Genomic DNA, 23,568 nt, shown 5'->3' on the forward strand with positions numbered 1-23,568 from the left:
CCTATTAAGTATTTAGGTGAATACTTACAATCCCAACGAGATTTTCAATAAATAATTAAAAACACAAAGTTCAATTGGACAAAAGAAGGTCAGAATTAACCCTGGACCAGGTACTAAGAATCAGAGATTATGAACAGATGAGTTAAGGTCTTTTCACTGCTTATGTAATTTCTTAAGCTGGAGTTCAGGAATGCAATAAATAGATGGACACTACAGTAGCTCCCCCTGCTGACAAAACATAGTATTTCCCTTGTGCATTTCATATTTTGTATATTAGCAAGTAAAATCATCTGCAGTGAGGATGTGGTTTAAAAACTTACTTTTTACCAATAACTTGAATAAGAAGACCAGTAAGAGACCAAATTATATACATTTCACATCCTAGCTGACCTGAGGTAAAATGAGACACCCTTAGACTTGCCTTTAAGGGTGGAAGGAAGGCATTAACCAGGCAAATTCTTTTTACAATTGCTATCATCCCAAAGTAGCCTGTTTTTAGTGACTGCTACATTTTTCTTAATGATGTAGAATATATTAAATATCAAGGCAACAAATAGTTATTCCTGTTATGAAAACAAATTTGTAATCTTTATTGTTTTACTTACATATAATAAATATGATACAGAACAAAAACAAGACGCCCATTGATTGTATTACACAAGCTGTTCATCAGAATACATTACATTTTATTCCCATTAGCCCTTTTATAGGGTTTTGGTATTGGATATAAAGAGAATTTAAATTTTTAATCTACCAACACAAGAACAATCTTCCCACTTACATCTTTATGCATGTTTCAAATAATCACACACATACTGATTTAATAGAAATATATAAGCATCGTTTGATATCTGCAATATATGTCTTTATTTTCTATTCTTTAGACCTCTATTCATACTGTCAATTTCAAAATAATCAATAGCTTATATCTGATTTTAATTAAAAATACTTACTCTATACTTTTCATTTAATTGAATCCCCTCAGAAAACGAAGTGACAGGACAAAAACTCTATGCAGAAAACAAGGTTTACTATTAAAAACAAAGTGTAGGAGCTCTGGTCTTTACTTCACCAGTGTAAGTCTGGAATAACAGAGACACCAATTTAGTATGAAGAAAGGAAGCAACCAGAAACCACATTTTCTAAAGATACATGCATCTTCATTTCAGAATTACTGCTGCCATCCTGCTGTTTTCTTGGTTTAAAATCACTGTGTCAAGCCATGACTATTTGTTTTTCTCTGCATTGATATATTTATTATTAAATGAAAATCAGATAGAAATGCTGCATTTTTAAAAATCAAAGACAGATCAAGATTTAAAACACTCTGAAGTGAGGAATTTAAGTACAAATGCAATACGCATCAGCAACTCAGGTTCTGGTCTCATTAAGGAAATAGTTTAAAGATTATGCATAAGATGTCTCACAGAGAATGTATATCTGCAACTTGCTGTGCTCTCAAAACATCTGAATTATCAGGAAGCCCTAAGCACTTCATGCAAACAATGATCATCTTCAGTTTTGTCTTAATTAAAATAAAATCTTAAGAGTAGGTTCTGCTTTACAGATGTTACTCAAAACTCATTTCAAACTACAGAGCTGAAGTTTAGCATAAAGTGTTAATGTCAAAGACCATTAAAACAGTTAACTATTGTTTTGTGCTTCTTTTAAGTGCACAAAAACATTTAAAAATTTAACAAAACAATAGTTAAACATCCAAACAAAGATGTTTCAGAAACAGTTTTTGTTTTTTATTTTATATATATATATATATATATATATATATATTTTTTTTTTACTAATACTCATCCCAAGGAAAACTTGAGGAACAAGTTTAAAAATCATTACAACATGGATTCATTTAGCTGTACAGTGCTAATGTCCGTATCACATACTCCATACACTTCTCTAATCCCACTCAGATAAAAGTCAACTTGAACAAGCGGCTAAGCTTTCGACACAGCTTTGTGTAAATGATGTCTCATGATTTTCAATTAATAGAAAGAGCAACTGGATTGTATGGACTTTAAGACTTCACAAAAAAAGCCAAAATATAAACAAAAACTACTTAGCATGTACACTATTTCTTCAAATATGATTTTTCCCTTAATATCTTTTACATAAAGCTTGATTCAGCTTCATTATGAAATGACATTTAAAATATCTACATTCTGTATTAAATCAAGATCAGCTAGAGAGAGATCAATCCAAGATACAAGTATTGCCAAGTTAAAACCAAGCATTTCCTATATAAAAATTGTGCTGTAAGAATTACCCCTATGATTTTACAAGCTGATCTTATAATGCCATCCAGTAAGATTCTTCATTTCCAATTAAGAATTCTTTTAACACGTCTTTTTGGTTCCATAGGAGAGGAACACTGTCTGTCCAGCCCCTACTGTTCCCATAGCTTTCCTTTTTTTTTTTTTTTTAAAAAAAAAGGAAGAGGTTCTAAAAATTTATTCATTACTAGTTTTGGTAGAGGATATGGTTTAACTGACATGCAAAGGGTCAGATTTGGATAGAGGCAGCATCTAAAGAAACAGAGACAAGGAAGAGCAATTTTGTGGGCTGGCAACATCAGTAATACATTGCCTACTGACAACACASTAATTTGCATATTACAAAGTTAGATCTATGCCAGATGGCTACTGCCCCTCAGCTTCATAAAAAGTGCTTTTATAAACTGTGGAACAACTTCAGTAATATATGTCAAGAACCATACAACCATCCCTGCACTATGATTTCTGAGGCCATTCCAATATCCATGTGTATTTCTGCGGAACATACACAAAATTTGTGCATGTTCCCAGACAAACACGCCAGATTTCATTAAAAAATAAGAGAACTGTATGCAACTTCAGAAGTTAAGATGCAGTAACAGTTAAAGAATACAGCATTTGCAGAAAGAAGCAGATGCTTTCTGAATTCTTTGTATTATTATTATTATTATTATTACTAAAGAGAAAAGCCTTACATGCTTTTAAGAAGCAGGAAATGATATGGCAGACCACACCGTGGTAGGCATTCCAGAAAAAGCCTGGCCACCTACTATCACTAATGTAATGATGCAACACTAACTGAGGGTAGTACGAGAACAACTCAACACAGCAATGTGGAACATCACACCTATAATTTTTAAGCAGTGTTGCCATAGACTTATAAGCCAGATTTATAACTACTCAGAGAATAAGGACAGTCAAAATACAATCACAGTAGCTTTAACTAGAGAGAAAATGCTCTGCTGCATTCTTGGCTAAATGAAAGTAAATGGAAATGTCAAATAAGAAATTGTGAAGAAGTCGTCGATCCTCAAGGCTATAAATCACATGCATCATTGTCACTACTGATAAATAATTTCCCCTGGAAGTATTACAACTAAGAGAAGTCATTAACATCTCTCATACTGCTGATTTTGAAGGAATTATGTAGCAATACAAATTTACCATCTAAATAATTAAGCTGCATGTTGGCTATAGGGAAATAACTTTTACAACCAGTTACAGCTTACATGTTTTACAGCTCTAAATCCCTAAATTTATATAACTGAAGTCTTAAAGCAAACTACTCCAAATTTATACTGCAGATGGAAATACTGTAAAGGCATAGAAATCAACCTGACTGCAGAGTTTCATTTCAATAGTTTTATTTTATTAATGCTGTCTATGGCTCTGATGGGCTTTGGACCAAATCTCAGCCTAGCCAACTGGAAAAACAAACAAAAATCTTCAAAGTTAACAGACTTCATAAAAATTGAATGATACAAATGAATATATTTATATTTGTAGATTTATATTGGCATTCTACCCCAGAATCAGATTAYGTTTTACTAAAGCATTGTCTAACCATGAAAGTTAGTGTCATGACATACRAGTGCAGCTTTGAAATCTACAGTACAACTATGAATTTATATGGTGTATGGTACAATAAAGTAGGAGGGAAAAAAAACACAAATTGTAATGTCAACTGTGAATACAGGTTGTCTGAAAAGTAATGAAGTATTGGGTGAAGTGTATTTTATTGCCACCTTTAAATGCTCCAATACCCTCAKGATTCACTGAATAGATTAAAGGAAATTCAACATGTAAGTCATGTGATGCAAAATGTTCGAGTGAAAGTTGAAAATGGTTTAAACTTGATTTTAAAATCAATTAATTATCAACTCATACATCACATAGCATCATCCATATTCCCTGAGAAATCATGCCAGGCGATAACTGTGTAAGATAGAAAATAGAAAATTAATGCAATCTTAGACTAAAAAATAAAAAAGAAAAAAAATGCACAACAAGCTATTTAAGAACTATCAACATTTAAATGCAGATTYAGTTAAGTTGCAGACACTACAAATGTTATGACACACAGTTATAATACTTCTAATCCATTTTCTTTGTTAGAAGTACCATCCTGCAGTTAGCCGTATCACTCAACACTGAGATATTATTAGTTCATTTCTTGATTTTTGAGTATGCTATTTCTTACCACTTTATTAACACACACACACACACACACACAAAGACTCTGCCTTATTGAGGCATACTGCCATATGAAATTGAAAAGTGTCCATGAACTCACTCAGTATCTGAGCGTTAACTCATTTTCCCCCTCCTCACAGCTGTAAGTTTAATACTTTAATTTCCCCAAGATAATATCTTTTTAGTAGGAAGTAGGAATGATAAATGTTGAGGATGAAGACAGATGGAATCAAGAAATAAAGAAATCATTTTACCACCTTATTTAAAAGCAATCAGAACAGGGAATAGCAGTACCTAGCCACAGTGGGCGTAACAAAAGAGAAAGTGGCAATTGCAACAGCACACACCAAGACAAGTCATTCAGAGGCTCTTCTGTTGTTGCTAGTATGTTACATGGAGGTATGCAACGCATATAGCAGCATACTGTGTCAAGTATCACATGCAGCACCACAATTTGTCACTTGAAGAATACTACTGCTGAACACCCAATTTCAGCAAAGTACTTCAGCATGTGCAACACAGCGAGATCACCGGGCTGCGCCTTAGTCTCCCAGGTTCTGAGGTTAAGCGTGCACGTGAGGCCTGATCAGGTATGTTCAAGAGCCTCTGCTCCCGGCGCTGATTTCCACAGGCAGAAGGGCAGCGCGCAAGAGTCACGCTGGACTACACAAGGACTGGCCCCTCTGGGGCATGCAGGGGCTCCAGATGTTACTAGCAGTTCTTGAGTACTGGGTATCACATGTATTCAAGCCCTTTGCTGAATCAGTATTAATCTACAGCAGCCCCTATTAGTGAACACATTTTTGCCACGACCAAAACCTAGCAGAAAGCAGCTAGAAAAATCAAAATCCTTGTTTTCCTTCATTCTGGACTACAGAATACAGTACATTGAGCTATGTGAGATGCATCAGTACCCTGAAAGCTAATGCTTGCTACATGGCATTTGGCAAATTGCTATCATTTCCTCCATATATAAAAACCAAAAAAAAMCCCAAACCTGGGGGGATGCGGGGGGAACAGACACTGCCGAAACACGGGGGAAGGAGGAAGGGGGAACTTGTTTCCCTCATAGGATTGCAGAAATTAAACTGTTGGACAGAACAACACATGTAGCATTCATTCTCTTATTTTGTAGGCATGGGACACCACTGCTCTTTAAGTGTCTAATGTCATTCAAAGAAAAGCTTGTGTTTTTACAGTCTTTTTTTTAAAAAAAAAAGTATATGCACTTCCTACAAGAAATAAGTCAGAATCAAGACATTCCCAAAGTGAAACACAAGCAATGACAGTTTAACACATGGGAGTAATGGAAGTTTTCACAAGAGAGTTCCTTCACATTCCAGTTGTGATTTGAGGTTGAGGGGTGGGAAAGAAGGGAGAAGGAAGACAGAGAGAGAGAGAGAGAGAGAGGGGGAGAGGGAGAGAGAGAACGAACCACTATATCAGCGGTACCTGAGAATCAAAGCTAAATCTCTTGTGCATTTATCAAGCACCCATTAGAGAGCTACACAAATTACATTTCAAATAAGACAATATATTTATAAAATATTGTTGTACTAAAAATCACAAGATTTTATAGAAAAATCTCATCACATTCTATTAAATGCAGGAACAATTTTACATGTCATAACTTCAGTAATTAAAATTATAACACGTTTTTTGTAACCACAAGGGCACCACTGTTTAAAAATCTATGGCCTTCCAGGAAGGGTGATTTGATTTGTTTTTTATTCTTCAAAGCACTGTAATTTAATGCAAAAAGACTGCTAAAAATACTTCCATTAACAATCTTAAAGATTTCAACTTTTTTTTTTTTTTTTTTTTTTTAATCAAAAAGGAAAACAAAACAGAGCAGGCAGGCTCTCACTTTAACTGTACTCAAAGATGCTTCAACATTCCTGGAGTCTGAGACAGAAGAATATTCTCTAATATTTTGTTTCTTAAACTCTCCAATACAATAATACCACTAAACAAACATATACTATAATGAGCTTTCACTTTGTAACATGCACATAAGGACAAATATGGATAGCAAATGCCCTTAGCCAACACCTCCAATTCCATCGATCTGTATGACTGATTTCAAAAAACAGTATGGTGACATTCCCTAAAAATACTGTAATTCCTGTGAAATCAAATTGAAAGCTTTGACAGGTTTAGTGTGCAGATGCCACAATTCCTTTCTGTCTGCTATAAGGGAACAGTTTCAAATTTGCTTACGTAAAGCCTGGTATTGTATAATCAGGACGCATCTCATTCAAATATAACTATAAAAGAAAACAGACATTAACACTTGCCAGTATGCCTTAACAGCACTTCTTAACAAAACTAAATGGCAAAGCTAAGATCCTGCAATCTGTCATAATTTAGAAAAAAAAAAGCCTTAGAATCTCCTCCTACCAGAATAACCGTGAAATTTCCACCAGAGTCAACATAAAATTTATTCTACATACCACCACTTAAACCTACTTTTGGGTTCAGAGAACTAAAATCCGAGTTTTTTTGAGATGTCTAGGTAACTTTAATGAGACTATAATCTTTTGGTTTTGGGATTTTTTTTTAAACCCCTTTTAAGGTGTTCAAAGCGAGACTTACTATCTCACCTTAAAGCCTCCTATTCATTGCAGACAACAACTGAAATTTGTAATGTAATACAGTATTAAAAACTATAGGAAAAAAAATCATAAAGATGCAGTATTTCTCTCTAACCAGAATTACCTCTAGGTTCATTTTTCCARTATTTTTCCTTTTCTACCTACAGAATTTTACATTAAATTTTAACCATTGCTTAATCAACCCTTCTAAACATACAGGTAGGTATGTTGCTTTCCTGCATTCCCTCCAGACTAGTAGTTTATCACCAAACATACTGTTGTTCTTATTAAGATCATTACTGAGGGTCAAAACTTGAAAAAGCGCTTGCAGTATGTTACCTTTTGATATCCATGTAAAAGCATAGCAGAAGTCCTCTACATTATTAGTAGTCTTGTTATGTGGAAGATAGTGCTGTTAGCTGAAAACTCATCTTGCACTTACTATAAAAAAAAAGAGTTAAAATTCATCCAAATCCAAAATTAATTGTTTCTGTTGTTTAAAGAAGTGTCTTATAGGCTAGAAATTGGAAAATGGTATTGACTAACAACAAATATTCTTGAATATAATTATTCATAGCTTTTCAGATTCAAATAGGACAGAGGCACTGCAGTAGAAGAAAGATTAAGGTTGTAAGGACAAAAATAAGTTTTAGAATAAATTTATTAACACAATTGACAAAAAATGCAAATATTTTCACCTTTCATATTGTTTAGCGGATTATTGTAGGCCAATCCACTAACTGAAAACTTTAGCAATTAATTTGATCCCTTTCTTAAGCTGGTAGCTCTGCACATGAAAGCTTCCATTTTTTACCTGGTTTTCCATATTAGATCATTTGGACTAATGATAGGTTACATAATCAGCCTGCTTAAAAGTAGTAAGTGTTGATTTTGAGAACCTACACCAGATGTACTGTAATTAGAAAYGTTTTACCAGTTGCTAAAATTTTAAACATTCTAGATTGTTAGGTAACAAAAGATTTTTAAACATGGGCACCCATTGTAATTACAAGGCTTCTCAAAATGGAGTAAGACATATATTATGTAGTGTTCCATAATTGTACAAAGATCCTGCCTCCATAATTACAGGAATGCACTTAATAAATTATTTTTCTAATTTCTTCTATTAATATGCAAATAGAGTTTATACAACATAAAAAAGTTAATTTGTACCTACTACAGGTAACATATCTATTTAGCTTCTCATCTGAAAGCCTGTAAGAAATGATGACCTGCAAACTTATTTACATAACTCATTTGAAAGTATTTTTTAAAAATAATATTGTCCAGCATTTAACAAAATTGTGAGTTTAAAAAAAAAAATCACCTAAAATCACCTAACAGCATTCATTTTTTGATTTTGTCAAGTAACTTTACCAGCTCAGTGTTATAAGGCAGGTTGGTTGCTTAGATGGACTAAGACTCCCTATGGCAATATGCATGTAGTAAAGTTGTTCTTTTATAAAACCAGATGACAGGAGAAAGAGGAAAAGTTTAGAGTTTCAAAAGAACTGAAACTTCTTATTTTCACTACAAATTCAAAATAGGCACTGAAACATGATTCCTTAGGGACCTTCCAGGAGATTGTCTCTTCGCTGGGCATCATTCCATTTTTAAACTAAGAAAAAAAAAAAAAAAACAATTACTAGGGCTACAAAATTAAAGACTATAAAAAGTATTATTATTTATTTGTTTCCACCTTATTAATAAAGGTAAAGGAAACTGCTTACATACCAAAGTTTAAAAACATATCACAATTACTGTTTGGCTTGGATATTTTTAGTTTCCTTATTAGACTTGGGCAGCACAGGAAAATAAAAATCCACTTCTGAGCAGGTAAGCTTTAAAAAAATCTRCATAGATTATTTGAAAACTAAAGTCTCTAAGCACAAGACTGAGGAGGACTTGAATTAAATCCATCTCCATGCTCCAAGACAGTATCAACAAACTATCTGTAACATTTCTGTTAGAGACTTGTAGAAGCTCCTCTTCGAAAAGGAGATTTTGCAAATTCTCTGGGTATTCTACTCCAGTTTCCCTTGTCCTTATCATGGGAAATATTTTCCCTAATGCCTGGCAGAATTTAAACACTTTAATTCTTGGTCTGTCAACCACAAACACGAGGACTCTTTCTTGATAAACCATGTTTAAGACCTATAGTGATGGAAAATCTCCTCTAAACTTCTTAAATAGCCCACATATTCCATGATCAGCAGCACCTCAAACTAAAACCTCAACACTATTAAACAGACTGAATGGATTATTTCATATGTCTTGCATACTTATCATACATCCCAACAGTCTGGCATTACTGACTCATATCCAGTTTCTGAACTACAGTCTCTGTTGTAATATACTGCACTGAAGGCAAACCCTCTACCCTTCTTTCCCACTAGCAATATTACTTGAAATTAAGAAAAAGAAAAGAAAACAAAAAAAACTTGCTCAAAGTCACAGTACTAGGAAGAAAAATAAAGTTTATTGCATACATAAGTTTCCATGGAACTTCTGGAAGGTACAGGGGCTCTCTTCAGATCACATAAAGAGAAATCTCCCTACCCAGCTTATCCTCCCCCCCAAAAAAAACAAATCCACACCTCTATCCCTAAAACAGTAAGTAACAGTTATTTAAACCTATAGGTAAAAGCCTACTTTACATTTTAAAATCATCAACTCAAGAGAAGAATTGTATGAAAGAAAGAATATTGCTTTGTATGGGGTAATAATTCAAATAATTTTGAAAATACTCTTCTCAATTATATCCACCCATTCAGAGCAAGGTGAACTGTAGGTTCTGTTAAAACATATGTAACAAATACTATCATAAAAACTACTGCTCACTTTTTATCGTGTTGTTTTAAGTTTGTTTTGTTAAGCATACCTTTTGCCTATGAGCAACTTTCTCCATCTTGAGAAACATTATGCATAGGAATGAGACTTTCACACTGCTCGCTTTCTTCTGGCATTCTTAAAAGAAACAGATTTTTTTTTAAAACTATACAACAATAAATTGGTTGTTATGATGTACATAAGTAACAATGATGCTAGCTGTTTGAAATGTAGCCATTAAAGAACATCACCCCAAAAACCCTAACTTCATAAAGAACACTCAAGTTTACAGTTTCCACTGCATGGTCTTAGTACAGCAACTATCATAAGTATTGAGGAAAAAAAGTGACAGCCACCAAGGAATTTCTTTTAAGAGATTAACAAACTTCAAATCTTCGCCTTTTTTGAGCATTCCATATGTTCAAGAATGGATTGACAACTACTATTATTAAGAAGTTGGTCACAGAAGTCATCTTCATACAAAATTAGATAGAAGTAAATACAGCAGGAGTATTGTGTCTTTCTTTTTTCCTCTTTRAACAGTAGAGAGCATTAGCAAGGCAAAAGGAGAGATAGAATTATACTTTGTGAATGCCCTACCTCTGAATGCGATGTTTTCTACAGATAAAGGCAAAAACTCTTCTGATTCCCACCATCACTGGATCCCAGTTGTTATAATGACACAATAGAGTGGCAATGAAAAAAGAAAAAAATACAGGGATTGCCCCTGCAAAAAATAACCAGGAAAACTGCACCTGGAATTGAAACACAATCATCATTCAATCAATAGCAGAAAAATACTGGTATACTGTATATTTGGAATAATGATTACAAAAATTGTAAGTTTCARATGCAGCTTCAGTTTTTTACTTGGGTAAAGTATTACCACAAATATTTTTGCAAAGTGCTCGGCACAATTTCTATAGCCACTGCTGCCACTAAAACAAATAATCTGTTCTTCATTAATATATTACATAATATTGAACATTCCATTTCTGCTGTGGAATAGATGAAGATAGCTTTTTTCAAATTCTAAATCTCATTTTTAAGGTTTTCCTCTTAGATTGATACAAATAAGAGACACTCCAAGAAGTCAAGTACRGATAAAAGGTCTCATCTGAAATATCTGTGCACCTGTTTATGTATTATGAACAATAAGTTATGAATGGTCACAGGAAAAACTATACTATTGAAAATGTACAATTTTCTTTCTTTGCATTAAAAAAAGTTATTTGTTCAACTTAAATAAAGGAAATGCCTCCTGTATTTACATTACCAGTATTCAGAACTGATCATCCAAGCTAGTTCAAGAAAAAATTATAAACAGTTGGGGGRAAAAAACCATCAAGGTTGCAAAAACTACTCTTCCTTTGCAACTTCAAGGCTAACAGATCAATTAACCGCAAGTAAGGCTCCCCCTTGTGGAAGAAAAATATCCAACGTTGAAAACTTAACAGAAAAATTGTAGTTTTGATGACAAGTGCTGATGTTTCACTCTTGCAAATCTAACGAACTGCAACTGTTACAGCCCTTTGTTAAACCCACTGATGTCTAACAGAAATTAACACAGAATTTACCAAAAGGGATATTTAACTATTTGTTAAAAAAACAGTTCATAATTCGTTAAAAAAACGGTTCATAATTTGGAGTTAGGTCAGAGTTAGGACAATTACTACAGATAATGATCCAGAAAGTTATTATGCATACTCAATAATTACCATAACATTCTACAATTATTTGAAGACTGTATATATTCATATTTTAATCTTTAAGGTATTAATTTAAATGCAGGAACATTCTTATCCAGGTTCTCTTACAGGAAACTAGAAGCAATGTAGGGGCAAAGGACTGCCCAGAAGCACCAACTGGAAAGTTTAGAGTTGGAAGCTTACATTTCTATCAATCTAATTTGGACGTAAGTGAAAACAGGAGCTTGGTTTAAGATCTGCTGATGTCTGAGACCAGAAGATTAAGAAACATACTTGTGACAACAGTCTCATATGCCCCAGAGAAGTTTGCCTTTGATTAAGGTCATTCATTTGTACTTCTAATACTAGCAATAAAAAAAATAAAATAAAAGCACAAGATAAAGGTTTTGCCTCCAAATACTGCCTATTCACAGCAGGACACTACTCTTGTCTAAGATGAGTCTTAATGGCTTCCCCAAGACTTCATGCTGAACAGTTCAGCTGGAAAAAAATTACATACCCTCAAGCATACAGCTGAAGACTAAGCAATCTTTTCACAAAGAGAATAAACAGAATTAGAAGAAATGGCAGGTAGCAAGTATACAGACCAGACACACCAGAAAGAAGTCAGGTGTGGAGGAAAATGAGAAGAACAAAAAATGGTGGGCAAAACGGAAAGGGTGCAAAGATTCAGATTATGAAAGATGTTACCAGCGCATAAACCGAGACTGCAAAGAAGGTGAAGATTTAAGATAAGAAATAGGAAAAGAGCAGAYGTAATACAAGGTGTACAAGAAGTCAGATTAACAGCTAATGCATTTATCTGTATTTTTATAAAAGACAAACACATCAAATGCAGTAACTGAATCATAATGATAAACTGTAAAAGTCAGTTAAAAAAAAGATCTAAGCTGCCCTTGTGTTTACAATGAGAACTGACAGTTACTCAAAGCTTTAAAGATGCCTCTGTTATTTCAAAAGACTCCATATTGCGTGTGTATATGAAGAATAAATTCAGCTGAATGATTGGTGCTCTGTTTACCCACATTAAACAGTTTAGAGCAGAAATTGTTTTCTGAGAATTAGGAAAGTACCTTCCACTTTTCAGCACAGTCCAGAAGAAAGCTTAGATGAATCACTTCAGAAGAGAATATGCACATGCATATATAAGTGTGTGTGTATATTTTTTATGCGCACATCACTGAAGTGAATTTTTGGGGAGAAGGCTCTTGTTACATTTTGTCCCATGTGTATACTGCATTTACTTTAACAGCAACACAAACACAGTTATCTAATCAATGCTTTACAGTAAGTGGAAATCATGTAAGATTTGGCTATATTTCAGTGTTAGAATATTCAATTAATACTAAGTATGAAACACACATTACATTTGTTACATGAGTACTTATTCAGCATTTGATCTCCTTGTATTGTCCAATTTAGCTTTCCAGTTTTAACCCCCTCCCCCAATTCTGTTTTCCAAAATCTACACTCATATGATGTCAAAATGAGGAAAAAAAAATGTGCACCCCACCTCCTTTTTTCATTAATTGTTCACATGAAATTTTCAGAGGTCAAAGATCTTCACTAAAATTTACATTTTGCCACAAAAACATTTCTATGAGAAAAGCTTCTTTCTGGCAGGAAATATTCGCAGTGTAAGACTTATGTACAAGAAATCAGTGAAGTTCTGTACAACAAGCACAAAACTCAAAAGAAACAAAAGGAAACTCAAATGTAATTATTGAAAAGGAATGAAAATTTGAACAATCACTGATAAATTGTTCGCTTCAGTGAACACATTACTCTGAGAACACTCCATTTAAGCTATATTCCAGCTTCAGATTTTTTTCCTTTTGCATGTTTTTGCATTTCTATTTGCACAGAGTTTACAAACTAAGCAAACTTGTATTTGCTAAATGACCCAAAAGAACATCAAAGCAATGTAAGCAAGTAGTACTTGGCCATCACTCTGTTCAAAATTTTCAGAAGCAGTATTGTATGGTAACTAGCTTTTGAAAGCGTGGTTAGTTCTCAGTTTGGACAGTTTTGCCCAATTTTATTTCTACCATCTCCACATAAACTATTAAATGACTGCAATGCTTCCTAAATCACATAGACTTACATCTCAATAAAGAACTTACAGTATTTCAGTAACAAACTGTATTTAGGCTGAGGTGCTGGAGCACTGACTAATGTACCATTTTTCAGCCCAGAAAGCACTTTATCTGACTTATAATCTTACTCTCTGCTTTCTAAAAATTCCTGTATCCTCTCTGTATCTTGTGACTATATTTACACCTCTAACATTAATGAAATACATGTGTCACCAATGCTGGAAATGCCAACCACATGACAGGAATTCCTTACGCTTTAGCCACATGACAGACATACCTCTGTATCCCCTGAGAAGCATCAAGGTTTCCAGACACTTTCAGAAGGTTTATCTATAGTGGACTATGTGGGGATGCCCTGATGAAGGGTGGGGGGGGGAGAGGCACATTGTAGGAAAGATTAAACTTGCCTTAACAGATGTGTTAGGAAAAAAAAAAAATCGTATTGAAAGTAGAAAGAAGTGGTCCTGATTTCAGAAAATAGAAATTGAAATTATATGACCTCTATTTAAAAGGGGGGAGGGAGTAACCTCCCCCCAACAACTGTAATTGAATAATGTATTATATTCTAAATTAACATTATTCACACAAAATTAAGAATCTGATGTTCCTAGCCACTGATTAAATAYTAAACTCAAATATTCAGAGCCAGAGCTGAAGCTCACATATGATTAAATATCTAAAACTGAAGCCACCAGCACAAAAAGAAAAGACCTATATAGCTTGAAGAGTAATATAAACTAACAGCATACGGTTTGTATTCTAAACTCATATTGTCTGATTCTTGGCCTTCTTTACACACAAGATTCTTCCACAGCTATTAACTCAATACCAATGAAGTCAGAGCAACTTAAAGGAGGACAGTTTTACATGGAAGCCTCGTGTCCACACCAACTTAATAATGTATAGTTAAGCCTTGAAGTTTCTTTTGTCATAAGCCTACAGATTTTTAGTTTTTCCTTATCACTATTTTCCAGAAAAGCAGTAAACAGCAATTTTAGAATTCCAGAAGTCTTAATTTAAGATGCGCTATACTTAGAATTGTTCTGTAATTCTGAAAAGTGCATGGTCAAAATAAAGCATTTGACCAAAAATTTTTGATGACTTAGGTACTTTTCCACCAAGCTGCATCTCAAAAAAATACATATAAATGTGCACTTAAAAACTACCATACTTCTGAATATTGAGAGGATAAATTACAGTGCAGTTCAATAATTATTAACAAGTAACAGTGGAGGCAAAATACTACTCATATACATTGTTTAAATTAACATTGTCATTGAATTAAAGGAAATGCCAGTTCTAGCCTGTTAATAATGCTCAAATTTAGAACTTTACCTTCTGCATGCACATGTCAGCTATTATGGACAAAGGTATTGTAAGGCTTAGCGCAAGTGTGCCTATCAGTGATGAGGTAAGAAAGCAGCCCCTAGGGGGAGAAAAAGAAATAGCAATAGTCTTATTTAAAGGTTAAAAGACAGCTAAAGTAATACATTAAACTGCAGAATATGTTTCATCAAACAAAAATTGATATCCACATTTGGTCAAAAACTTGCAAAACTGCATATAGTTCTTAGACAGTTGATATCTTCTGGAGTGAGCTTTAATTCCTCTATAAACCTTTCAAAGATGACTTGGTCACTACTTTGTAGCAACCTCACCTAGAAAAACCTTCATTTCGTTTTTAGTTTGAAAGAGTCATCATTTAGTTTGAAATGTCATCTTACAGCAATTAAGTCTGGCTTGTCATAGTCTGGTTAATTAAAAATAACAGGTTAATTATGTCTAGAAATCTCTAACCAAGAAATTAAATATTTTTAGCAAATACATAAATTTAAGAGATCATGCTTCTTAAATTTCACTCCAAAAATACATCTGTGAAATCATTCTTCAGAGTCTCAGTAAGACTAGCTATATGCTAGAAGTGGTCTCATCCTATTACATGGATATGTAAGCAGGAACAAAGTTACTAGACCTCTCTAAACCACTGAACCATGAAGACTTTCAAACTTATTTCTGTAGTATCTAAAAGAATAAAACAGGACTACACAYCTTTCAAACGTAGCACTTAGTAACAGTAAATGAGAACTGAACTTTTCCAAATTGCATTGTAAAGCATATTTAATACACAAATGGCTAATTAGTGAATGAAATTGAGAGAGAGGGAGAACCTGGAAGTACAGAGAAAACCTGTAAGTATATGCAGTACACATCGAAGAATATCTGAGCTCCTGACACTTTCTGCACTTCAAAATGAACCAAGGATCTGTAAATAAAACTTGACTAGCCTGAGCCATTTCAGTGTCAAGTGAACAATGTAAAATCCAAAACAAAAAGCTGCAACTCCCACATTATGATCAATCAAGTCAGAAGCTCCCAAGMATCAAGTGAAGTTTGGCAGCAGGTATGAAATATTCTCTTCTACCATATGAAGAAAATACCTAGTTGATAATTTTTGTTAAAAGTTCTAAAACTTGCTTTCTTCCTGTACTAGATCTTTATTTAAGAGACTAAAATTAGCAGGTACACCATCGCAGGAACTACGCTCACAAAATATGATTCACTGAAGAAAAAGCTATTTTCATTCATCTCACAAAATTACTGGAGTTTGTTAACACCTTTCAAACACAAACATTTGGAAAGCATTTTCTAAGCCATGATTTCATGAACTTATTTCTCCAATTAAACCAGAAGAGTACTTCTAAACCAAGCCATTACGACCTCCTGTAAGACTAACTTTCAGCCAAACAATAATGACCAGTTTGGATACTTATAATCACTGGAAGCTGGTTTGCTTGCTCCTTTAAAATAAAGAAAAAATGTATGCAGATGAGAAACAAACAGAAAGGAAATAAAACATTTTAGATGTAGAAACTTAATTTTTGTAACCTCCCCTCCACTCAAAATTCCCTCTTTTATCACTAGAAATTACTTCTGTACCTCAGCATCAGCCTATTTCTGAATCAGAACCCATCCGACTACCAGAACTTCATAAATGACTAAACAGTAGAGAATATCATGCGAACAGCAGAGAATGTCATGCAAACTTGTGAAAGGAAGAAAAAAAAAAAAGATGAATTAAGAGTTTAATCTATCACTACACTATTTCTTTGGTGGCATATGGTTGAGTGAGGTAAACAAATGCATTAAATGACAACATTTGCATTCAAAGAATACAGGACCATACTAAGGACAAACCGGGGAAGGAAAAAGATGAACTCCACATGAGCTCTGAAATCAGTCTAAACCAAAAATTCTAAAGAAAAAGAAACTGGAAATAAAAATAGTTCTTTAGTTGACTAGATTACCATTTTGAATAGTTACCTAAATAGTATGTGTACTTAAAAAGTGTACGTGCACACATGTACTTAACCCTAAATTGGTATGAAATGTATGACTTCGTGGCAACATTACTAACATATACTACCAATAAATTATTAAATTAATTACAGAGAAACATAATCTGCAATGTACTTATAACTAAGACCAGTTAAAAATTTGCCAATAAACACAAGATGTCCTGATAAACTTCTGCTGAACACGCAAAAGAAATGTTTTCATGGAACTCCATCTTGCAGTTTTGAAGCAGCAGCTGTCCCAGAACATAGGATGCTAAGATTACAGATGTCTCAGTTTCAGACTATCTATTTCATAAGGTTTTCCAGCCTCTATGTTATGAGGTTGAGAGGCTAAAAGCCTAAGACTCCCACACAAAAGCTCATGAACTACCACACATTCAAAATGTAACGTTAAAATTGGTATCTAGTTCACTGACAGCTATACAGCATAGCATATTTCTTTTTGGAAGCTCTTCCTTGGTGCTTCTGGGAAAAAAAATAACTTTCCAACTTGTAGAGTTTTCTGTTCTGTCCTTATTTTAATATAATACTAGTCCAAAACAGATTTCTTCCAACATTCTCTCAAGCTGGAAACTCTGCCGTATTGGCAAGTTCTCCATTAATGCTCAATCCTTCTAAGAGCTACACACAAATTTTGAAATCTGTTATTTTTAAACTGTTCTATAATTCTCATGTTCAGGCCTCTCTGCTGCTGACCCATCCAGAATATCATACTATTAAATTAACAAACAAAAGCTAGGATAATACTTGAATTCCCCTATCTTAGTGATGTAGTGAGAATCTCTAACAAGATTTAGTACAAGTCTATGAAGTCTTAAAAAAGGATAACTACAGAATATTTAATTTGCTGGATTCTGACTCATGTATATCCAACATACACAAAACGTTAGAAATTTGAGAACTTTAACAACAGAAATTCATGCTCTATTACCACTACAACCTATGCCATAAAATCTTTCCATCTTAAATGTTAATTCTGTAATGAGCTAAGCCCTTAATAAATACATTTTCTATCCTATAAGGCCACATCATGCTCTTTAAAATTATCTGTTGCTTTTAAACAGTACATTGTGATATGATGGGTAACATCCTCTAACTCAAACTGCACTTACAGACAGCTAGACTGCAAAAAGACTACCTAGATATTTTGGCATCTCAACATCTGAAACACTGGTAAGACAATTTATGTGAAACAGGCAAAGTAAATAGTACATACCACAACCAGAGGAACTCTGACAGAACTGTTCCGATAAGGCCATTAATGACAATGCACATCCATATGAGTTTGTTTGGAAATTCAAATGCTTCAAACCCAGTATAGTGAAGCAGAAAAAATCCTGGCCACAGCAACAACAGATTAAACAGCCCTACAAAACCTGAATGTGAAAATGGTATTAACGTAAGTAAATCACAATAAAGACTTCTCAGCTTCTTCAAAACTACTACCTTCACTAAACTCTGCTAATCGGACAACATGCATACATAAAACACTGTTTTGTTGCTGCTTTTAGGCCTTTGAAGGGAAAGAAATTTAAGAAACTTTACCTGAAACTGACAAGCAACATTTTGGTCAGGTATTTATACAGTTTTGAGATTTAAAAGATCCTTTGAGTCTAGAAGGACTGTCTACATTCCAATGGATAATGTTATCTTTTGTTGTCAAGACTATAAACAAGAAACAATTCAAACAATCAGTCTCCAAAGAACCAACTGTCATGGGAACAAACAGGTCCTCTCTACTTCCACGCCTTTTCTGGGCCCTTAAACACTTACTCCATAGTTAAGTGCCTGAAAGCAGTTTAATCACACATTGATTTAAAACTTTCTTCGTTAGTGTTATTAGTCTTACCAAAAAACATTGGAATATCAAGCTTATCTTCTCTGTCTACTTTCCTTTTTATCATTACTATGTACACAGCATACAGCATTGCTCCTATAAGGGACCAAAGGGAACCTGTAAAGATGAGAAATACTTATTTAAGATATACCAAATATGYTACACATTAGGATCGCATTCTTTTAAACATAACTAAATCTCTATTTGACAGTTTCATAATTTTTTATTACCTAATCCATTACTTCAGAAAAAGTATTTTAAAGAAGCAGAAAGCTTGAATACCTAAATACTGCCTTAAGCAAGCTATATACATAAAAATCATCATCCTAAGTGTCCAGTTTCAGGAGCTCTGAGGCCAGAGTGTGAGTAAGAAATATATATCTTTCYATATGACCTTCTGAGTATTGTCAAGAGTTAGCAATGGTACTCATCGCTGCGTATTTCAGGGTAAAAGAAAAACAAAAACAAACAAAAAAAAAAACCCACACAAACAAAATACCTATTGTATCTTTTCCAGAAGATTCTTCAGATCCAGAAAGATTAACAAGTACTACACCACCAATGCTAACAAAAAAGAAGAAACACAAAATGCAACTTTATTTATTTATTTATTTATTTATTTTAAGAAAAAAAACAAAGGTAAGGGGGGGAGGTGGAAGAAAACCCCACAAAAGTGTTAAAACTTCAGATTTTTTTTATTAACTTAAATATACTTCTGGCAAAGTCAAAAGGAATTCTGTTTTTAAGATTTGATCCAAACCTTAAAAAGAGAGAAGAAAAAAAAAAACCCACCGTTACTGACTTCACTGAACAATGTATCAGGCATTTAAYGAAACAGACTGACAAGACATTAAGTGCCAAACCTTTCTTTCCATCTCTACATGAAAGAAACCATAATTAAACAAAAAGAAAATGAGTCCAAATATTTCCTACAGAAATTTAATTATTCTATTTCATAATAGGAGCATGAGATTTGGTAATTATTCACTACACAAAGTGTTTAAAAAAAGACTTCTTAATGCATTTGTTCAACTTATTTGTGGAGCAAGAATTTAAAAAAAAAACAAACAAAATACTGAAGCATACCAAATATTGTCATGGATACTGTAGGTATATTTGCCCCCTCACTACATCAGCAAGAGTTTTAATCAAATGTTCCAGTCTATATTCTTACCTTAAAATAACAGCTAACAATTTGGAAAGGGTAAACCTGTCCCCACTGTTACTGGGAAAGACTGCAGCCAAGATTAAAGTAAAAAGTCCTGCAAGAGAATATAAGAAGAGTTTATACAATGAAGCTTTGCAACTATTTTGTTCAGTAAAGTACACTGACATTTGTTCTTTTTATTTCACATATTTAACTATTTCATCTTAGTGTTCACAATTTTAATCTGAGCTATCATAAAACTATCATTTTAGGATTTGAATGCCTAAATGAGCAAATACAGGCTCAACTCTGAAAAAGGCTTTCATTTATTTACTAATCAAATAAACTGCGAGAAGCCTGAAAAGTTGGTCTAAATCACGTAATTGTACTTTTAAATTCGATTTTATTAAACAACAGAAACTACTCCTCAAAATACAGACTGCTTCATAATTATAGAATTTAAACCTGGTATTTGGGCCTTTAACAAAATCTGTAAAGAAAGGACTGTAACACACAACATTTAGGTGGTCTACATGCTTTACCTCTAAACACAAACTTATATTTACAAATAGTTAGCAAGAAAATTTTTGCTCTGAATTATATCCACGGCAGGGGAAGAAGAGGGGAGGAGAGGAATCATCTTTACTTTAAGCCTATTACACTCCAGGTAGAGCTCTCCACTGTACAGACAAAACCACAGAAGTATACCAAAACAAAAGAATTCGAGCAGCAAAAAGGATGCCATCATGATGAAAGTACAGTAATTTTCAATGACACAGTGAAATGTTTAAAAACACATATTCAATGGTTTTATGTCTTGCCATACCCCTAAAACATTATACAAATCCAATGTAAGCCAAATGATTGTTATGAACAGCCTATTAATGCACATCTGATGGTGTAAGTAAGACTCACCAGAGGTCGAAGACAAGATATTAACTAGTGCAACCTGGGTATCTGATAGAGCTTCTTGGTAAGAGAAATTTGCCAAGAACCACTGGAAAACAAGGAAAATAATTTAGTGACTATAAAGATAGCAATATAATTCATGTTTGTCAGTGCTTTAAAAAACTACTTTAAAAAAGTAAAATAAAACCAAAAATAAAACCAGAACACAACAATGAAATAGCATACTTCAGAACTGAAACATAATTAAATAATTCAAAWTTAAGTAATTCAAATGAAATGATAACAGCTATTTAGCGGTAACTAAAGGTACCACTTTAGAGGTGCTTTGAGACGATTACTACACTGGGTGTAAAGAAATTTCTAGAGAAACCTGGGATGTTAATCAAACTAATGAGTTTTTTCTTTTTAAATAAAAAGAGTACTTAAAACAGGTACTGCTCTCCATTCTAAACATCACTTATATTATGTACCTCCAAGATATTTTGGAAGAACTCACGTCTGTGAATTCCTTCATAAATATAAAAGCAGCAACTGCTTTATCATCTTTTGGTCAAGATCTCATTATGAAGATCTCCGATATATTTTCAGGGAAGCTACTGCTCTCTGTAGTCTTAATCAGGATTATGTTGTCCAAGAAGAAATACACATACACACTAGTGACAGCAGCATTCGTGAAAAGCATAAAGAAGATTTGTTTTGAATATAACAATTCTACCTTAGAAAGTTTGAGTATACTCAGGGGAAGGGGAAATATATTCAGACATACAGAATTTTAAGTTATTTTTAAAAAGCTATTTGATCCATCCCAAGTCACTAACGAGCGACCGTTTTTCTCTTGAGGCTGTGAATACATTTGTTACGTATTCAYGCGAGGGTGGAGGGAATAATAAAAAATAATCAGATCATCTTTTTCCTGTCAAGGTATCAACAGCACTATTCTATTTTTATGGAGCACCTCTTGCTGGTGAAAAGCTGCAGTATGTCCACACTGCACATAGCCTGCTCAGCAATATCAGTGTTACTACCATTAAAAAGGCTATTATTGCTGTGCTTCCTACATTTTTACTGTCTCTTAGACGTCCTGCCATGATTGGCTTTCTCTCTCTAAAACTGAGGCATAACGTAGAAACAAAACCAAGAAATTCCTAAATTGTGCASCCTTCAGCAGAGCTAGACGACCCATAAGTATCATCTCTTCACAGCATTTGAGGGCACAATGCCACAGTGAGGCAAAAGATGTCACTCTTTATATGATGACTCATAAAAAGAAATCAGTGATATTTAAGCACAGTGATGTAAGAGCTCACATTCATGTAACCCTAGATTTTATTGCACCAAACATACCTATATGTATGTATAGTACGAAACCATGGCATAATTTACAACTGACTTTACAGTTAACTTACACAGCCAGGATCTTTTTGATTTCCTTCTTATTCCTGGGTTTACTTACTATATTATGTTTACAAAATGAGGCATAAAGAATACAAGACATCTCAATACCGTACAGGTAAGATAATTTTCACTATTACTATAAATTTCAATTAAATTCTTTAGTTTGATGGAAGAACAGAATACATACCACAAAGCAAAAGAAAAAGCTAATTTTTGCTACTTGAGTTGCAGTGAGTTTTCCTACAGTTTTTAATATTGATTCCTGCTCTTTAACAGTTGGATATGACATGCGAGACAGCTTTGCTTCCAATGCATGGCTTGATGGGAGTTGTCGAATCTCCATAATATTACTGAATCTTACACGAGGCTTTTTAGGAGCTTAAGAAAAAAAAATTGCATATAATCATTAAACTTCTTAAGCCAAAACAATACACACACAAAAATGATGTTTTAATACTGCATTGATCACAATACTTCACAAACCATATCAAGTTTTTATACAAATAAAAAACTTATTTTTAAGGCAGTAGTTTGCTATTTTATAGGCTGCTAATAAGACAAAGCACAACTATTGTTTTAAATCAGTACTGTTGTCCACCCACAAAAGTCTCCTTGAAAAGTGTCCTCCCTCCAGCCTCCCTTCCCTAAACAAACAGGAAAGAGAAAGAAAAAGAAAAAAAAGAAAAACAAACCCTTCAAAGCAACAACCAACTTTTAGGCAAGAGTTATTCTGTATTGATAACATATACATATAAGACTGTCGACCAATTAAAGAAAAGCATCAAGAAATTGCAAACAGCTATAGCTAACTGCAAGGACAGTCTTTTATTCAAAGGATCAGAGTGCCCAACAAACCCCAAAGCTTAGYAGAGACTATGATGTCACTTCCTCATTTGGCATCCAACCTCTGTATATAACTAATCTGCATATCAGGATTAAATTGTTTGATATTTTATTTATAAGAGTGTTATTAATATCCTGTGTAAATAAAAAGTTACATGTCACTTGCAAATATTTAGGCTAATTTAATCTGAAGTAATACCTCATTTTCTAAGGAGGAAAATAATTCCAATAACTCTCAGTGTTTGGTGCATGATATCATAGGAGGACAGCAGAGCCTATCAAAATGGTTCTGAACAAGTCAGCCGTCACCAAGAAATTAACATAAACACAGAAACTTTCCTCTCTATAAACAGGGGCTTTTTTTTTTTTTTTTTTTTT

At 33.7% G+C, this 23,568-nt stretch overlaps 1 protein-coding gene across 3 annotated transcripts in view; it reads right to left on the bottom strand.

Moving 5' to 3' along the window:
* Window positions 1–3,629: 3,629 nt before the first annotated feature.
* Window positions 3,630–23,568, bottom strand: part of SLC35F5 (solute carrier family 35 member F5) — a 33,882-nt gene continuing 13,943 nt past the window's right edge. For all 3 annotated transcript variants that reach the window (XM_085320965.1, XM_085320964.1, XM_085320963.1), the window contains 10 exons: window positions 22,535–22,725; window positions 20,959–21,040; window positions 20,071–20,158; window positions 19,396–19,460; window positions 18,909–19,013; window positions 18,276–18,435; window positions 15,039–15,129; window positions 10,499–10,653; window positions 9,951–10,036; window positions 3,630–8,687 (listed from right to left, as the gene is read on the bottom strand). In XM_085320965.1, coding sequence (XP_085177091.1) covers window positions 9,958–10,036; window positions 10,499–10,653; window positions 15,039–15,129; window positions 18,276–18,435; window positions 18,909–19,013; window positions 19,396–19,460; window positions 20,071–20,158; window positions 20,959–21,040; window positions 22,535–22,725 — 1,016 coding nt within the window. In that variant the 3' untranslated portion in view covers window positions 3,630–8,687; window positions 9,951–9,957. The remainder of the gene's footprint in view (window positions 8,688–9,950; window positions 10,037–10,498; window positions 10,654–15,038; window positions 15,130–18,275; window positions 18,436–18,908; window positions 19,014–19,395; window positions 19,461–20,070; window positions 20,159–20,958; window positions 21,041–22,534; window positions 22,726–23,568) is intronic.

The sequence above is a fragment of the Rhea americana genome, unplaced genomic scaffold (genome assembly GCF_003343005.1).
Source record: "Rhea americana isolate MKP2758 unplaced genomic scaffold, rheAme1 scaffold_67, whole genome shotgun sequence".
In the NCBI taxonomy this organism is placed as follows: domain Eukaryota; kingdom Metazoa; phylum Chordata; class Aves; order Rheiformes; family Rheidae; genus Rhea; species Rhea americana.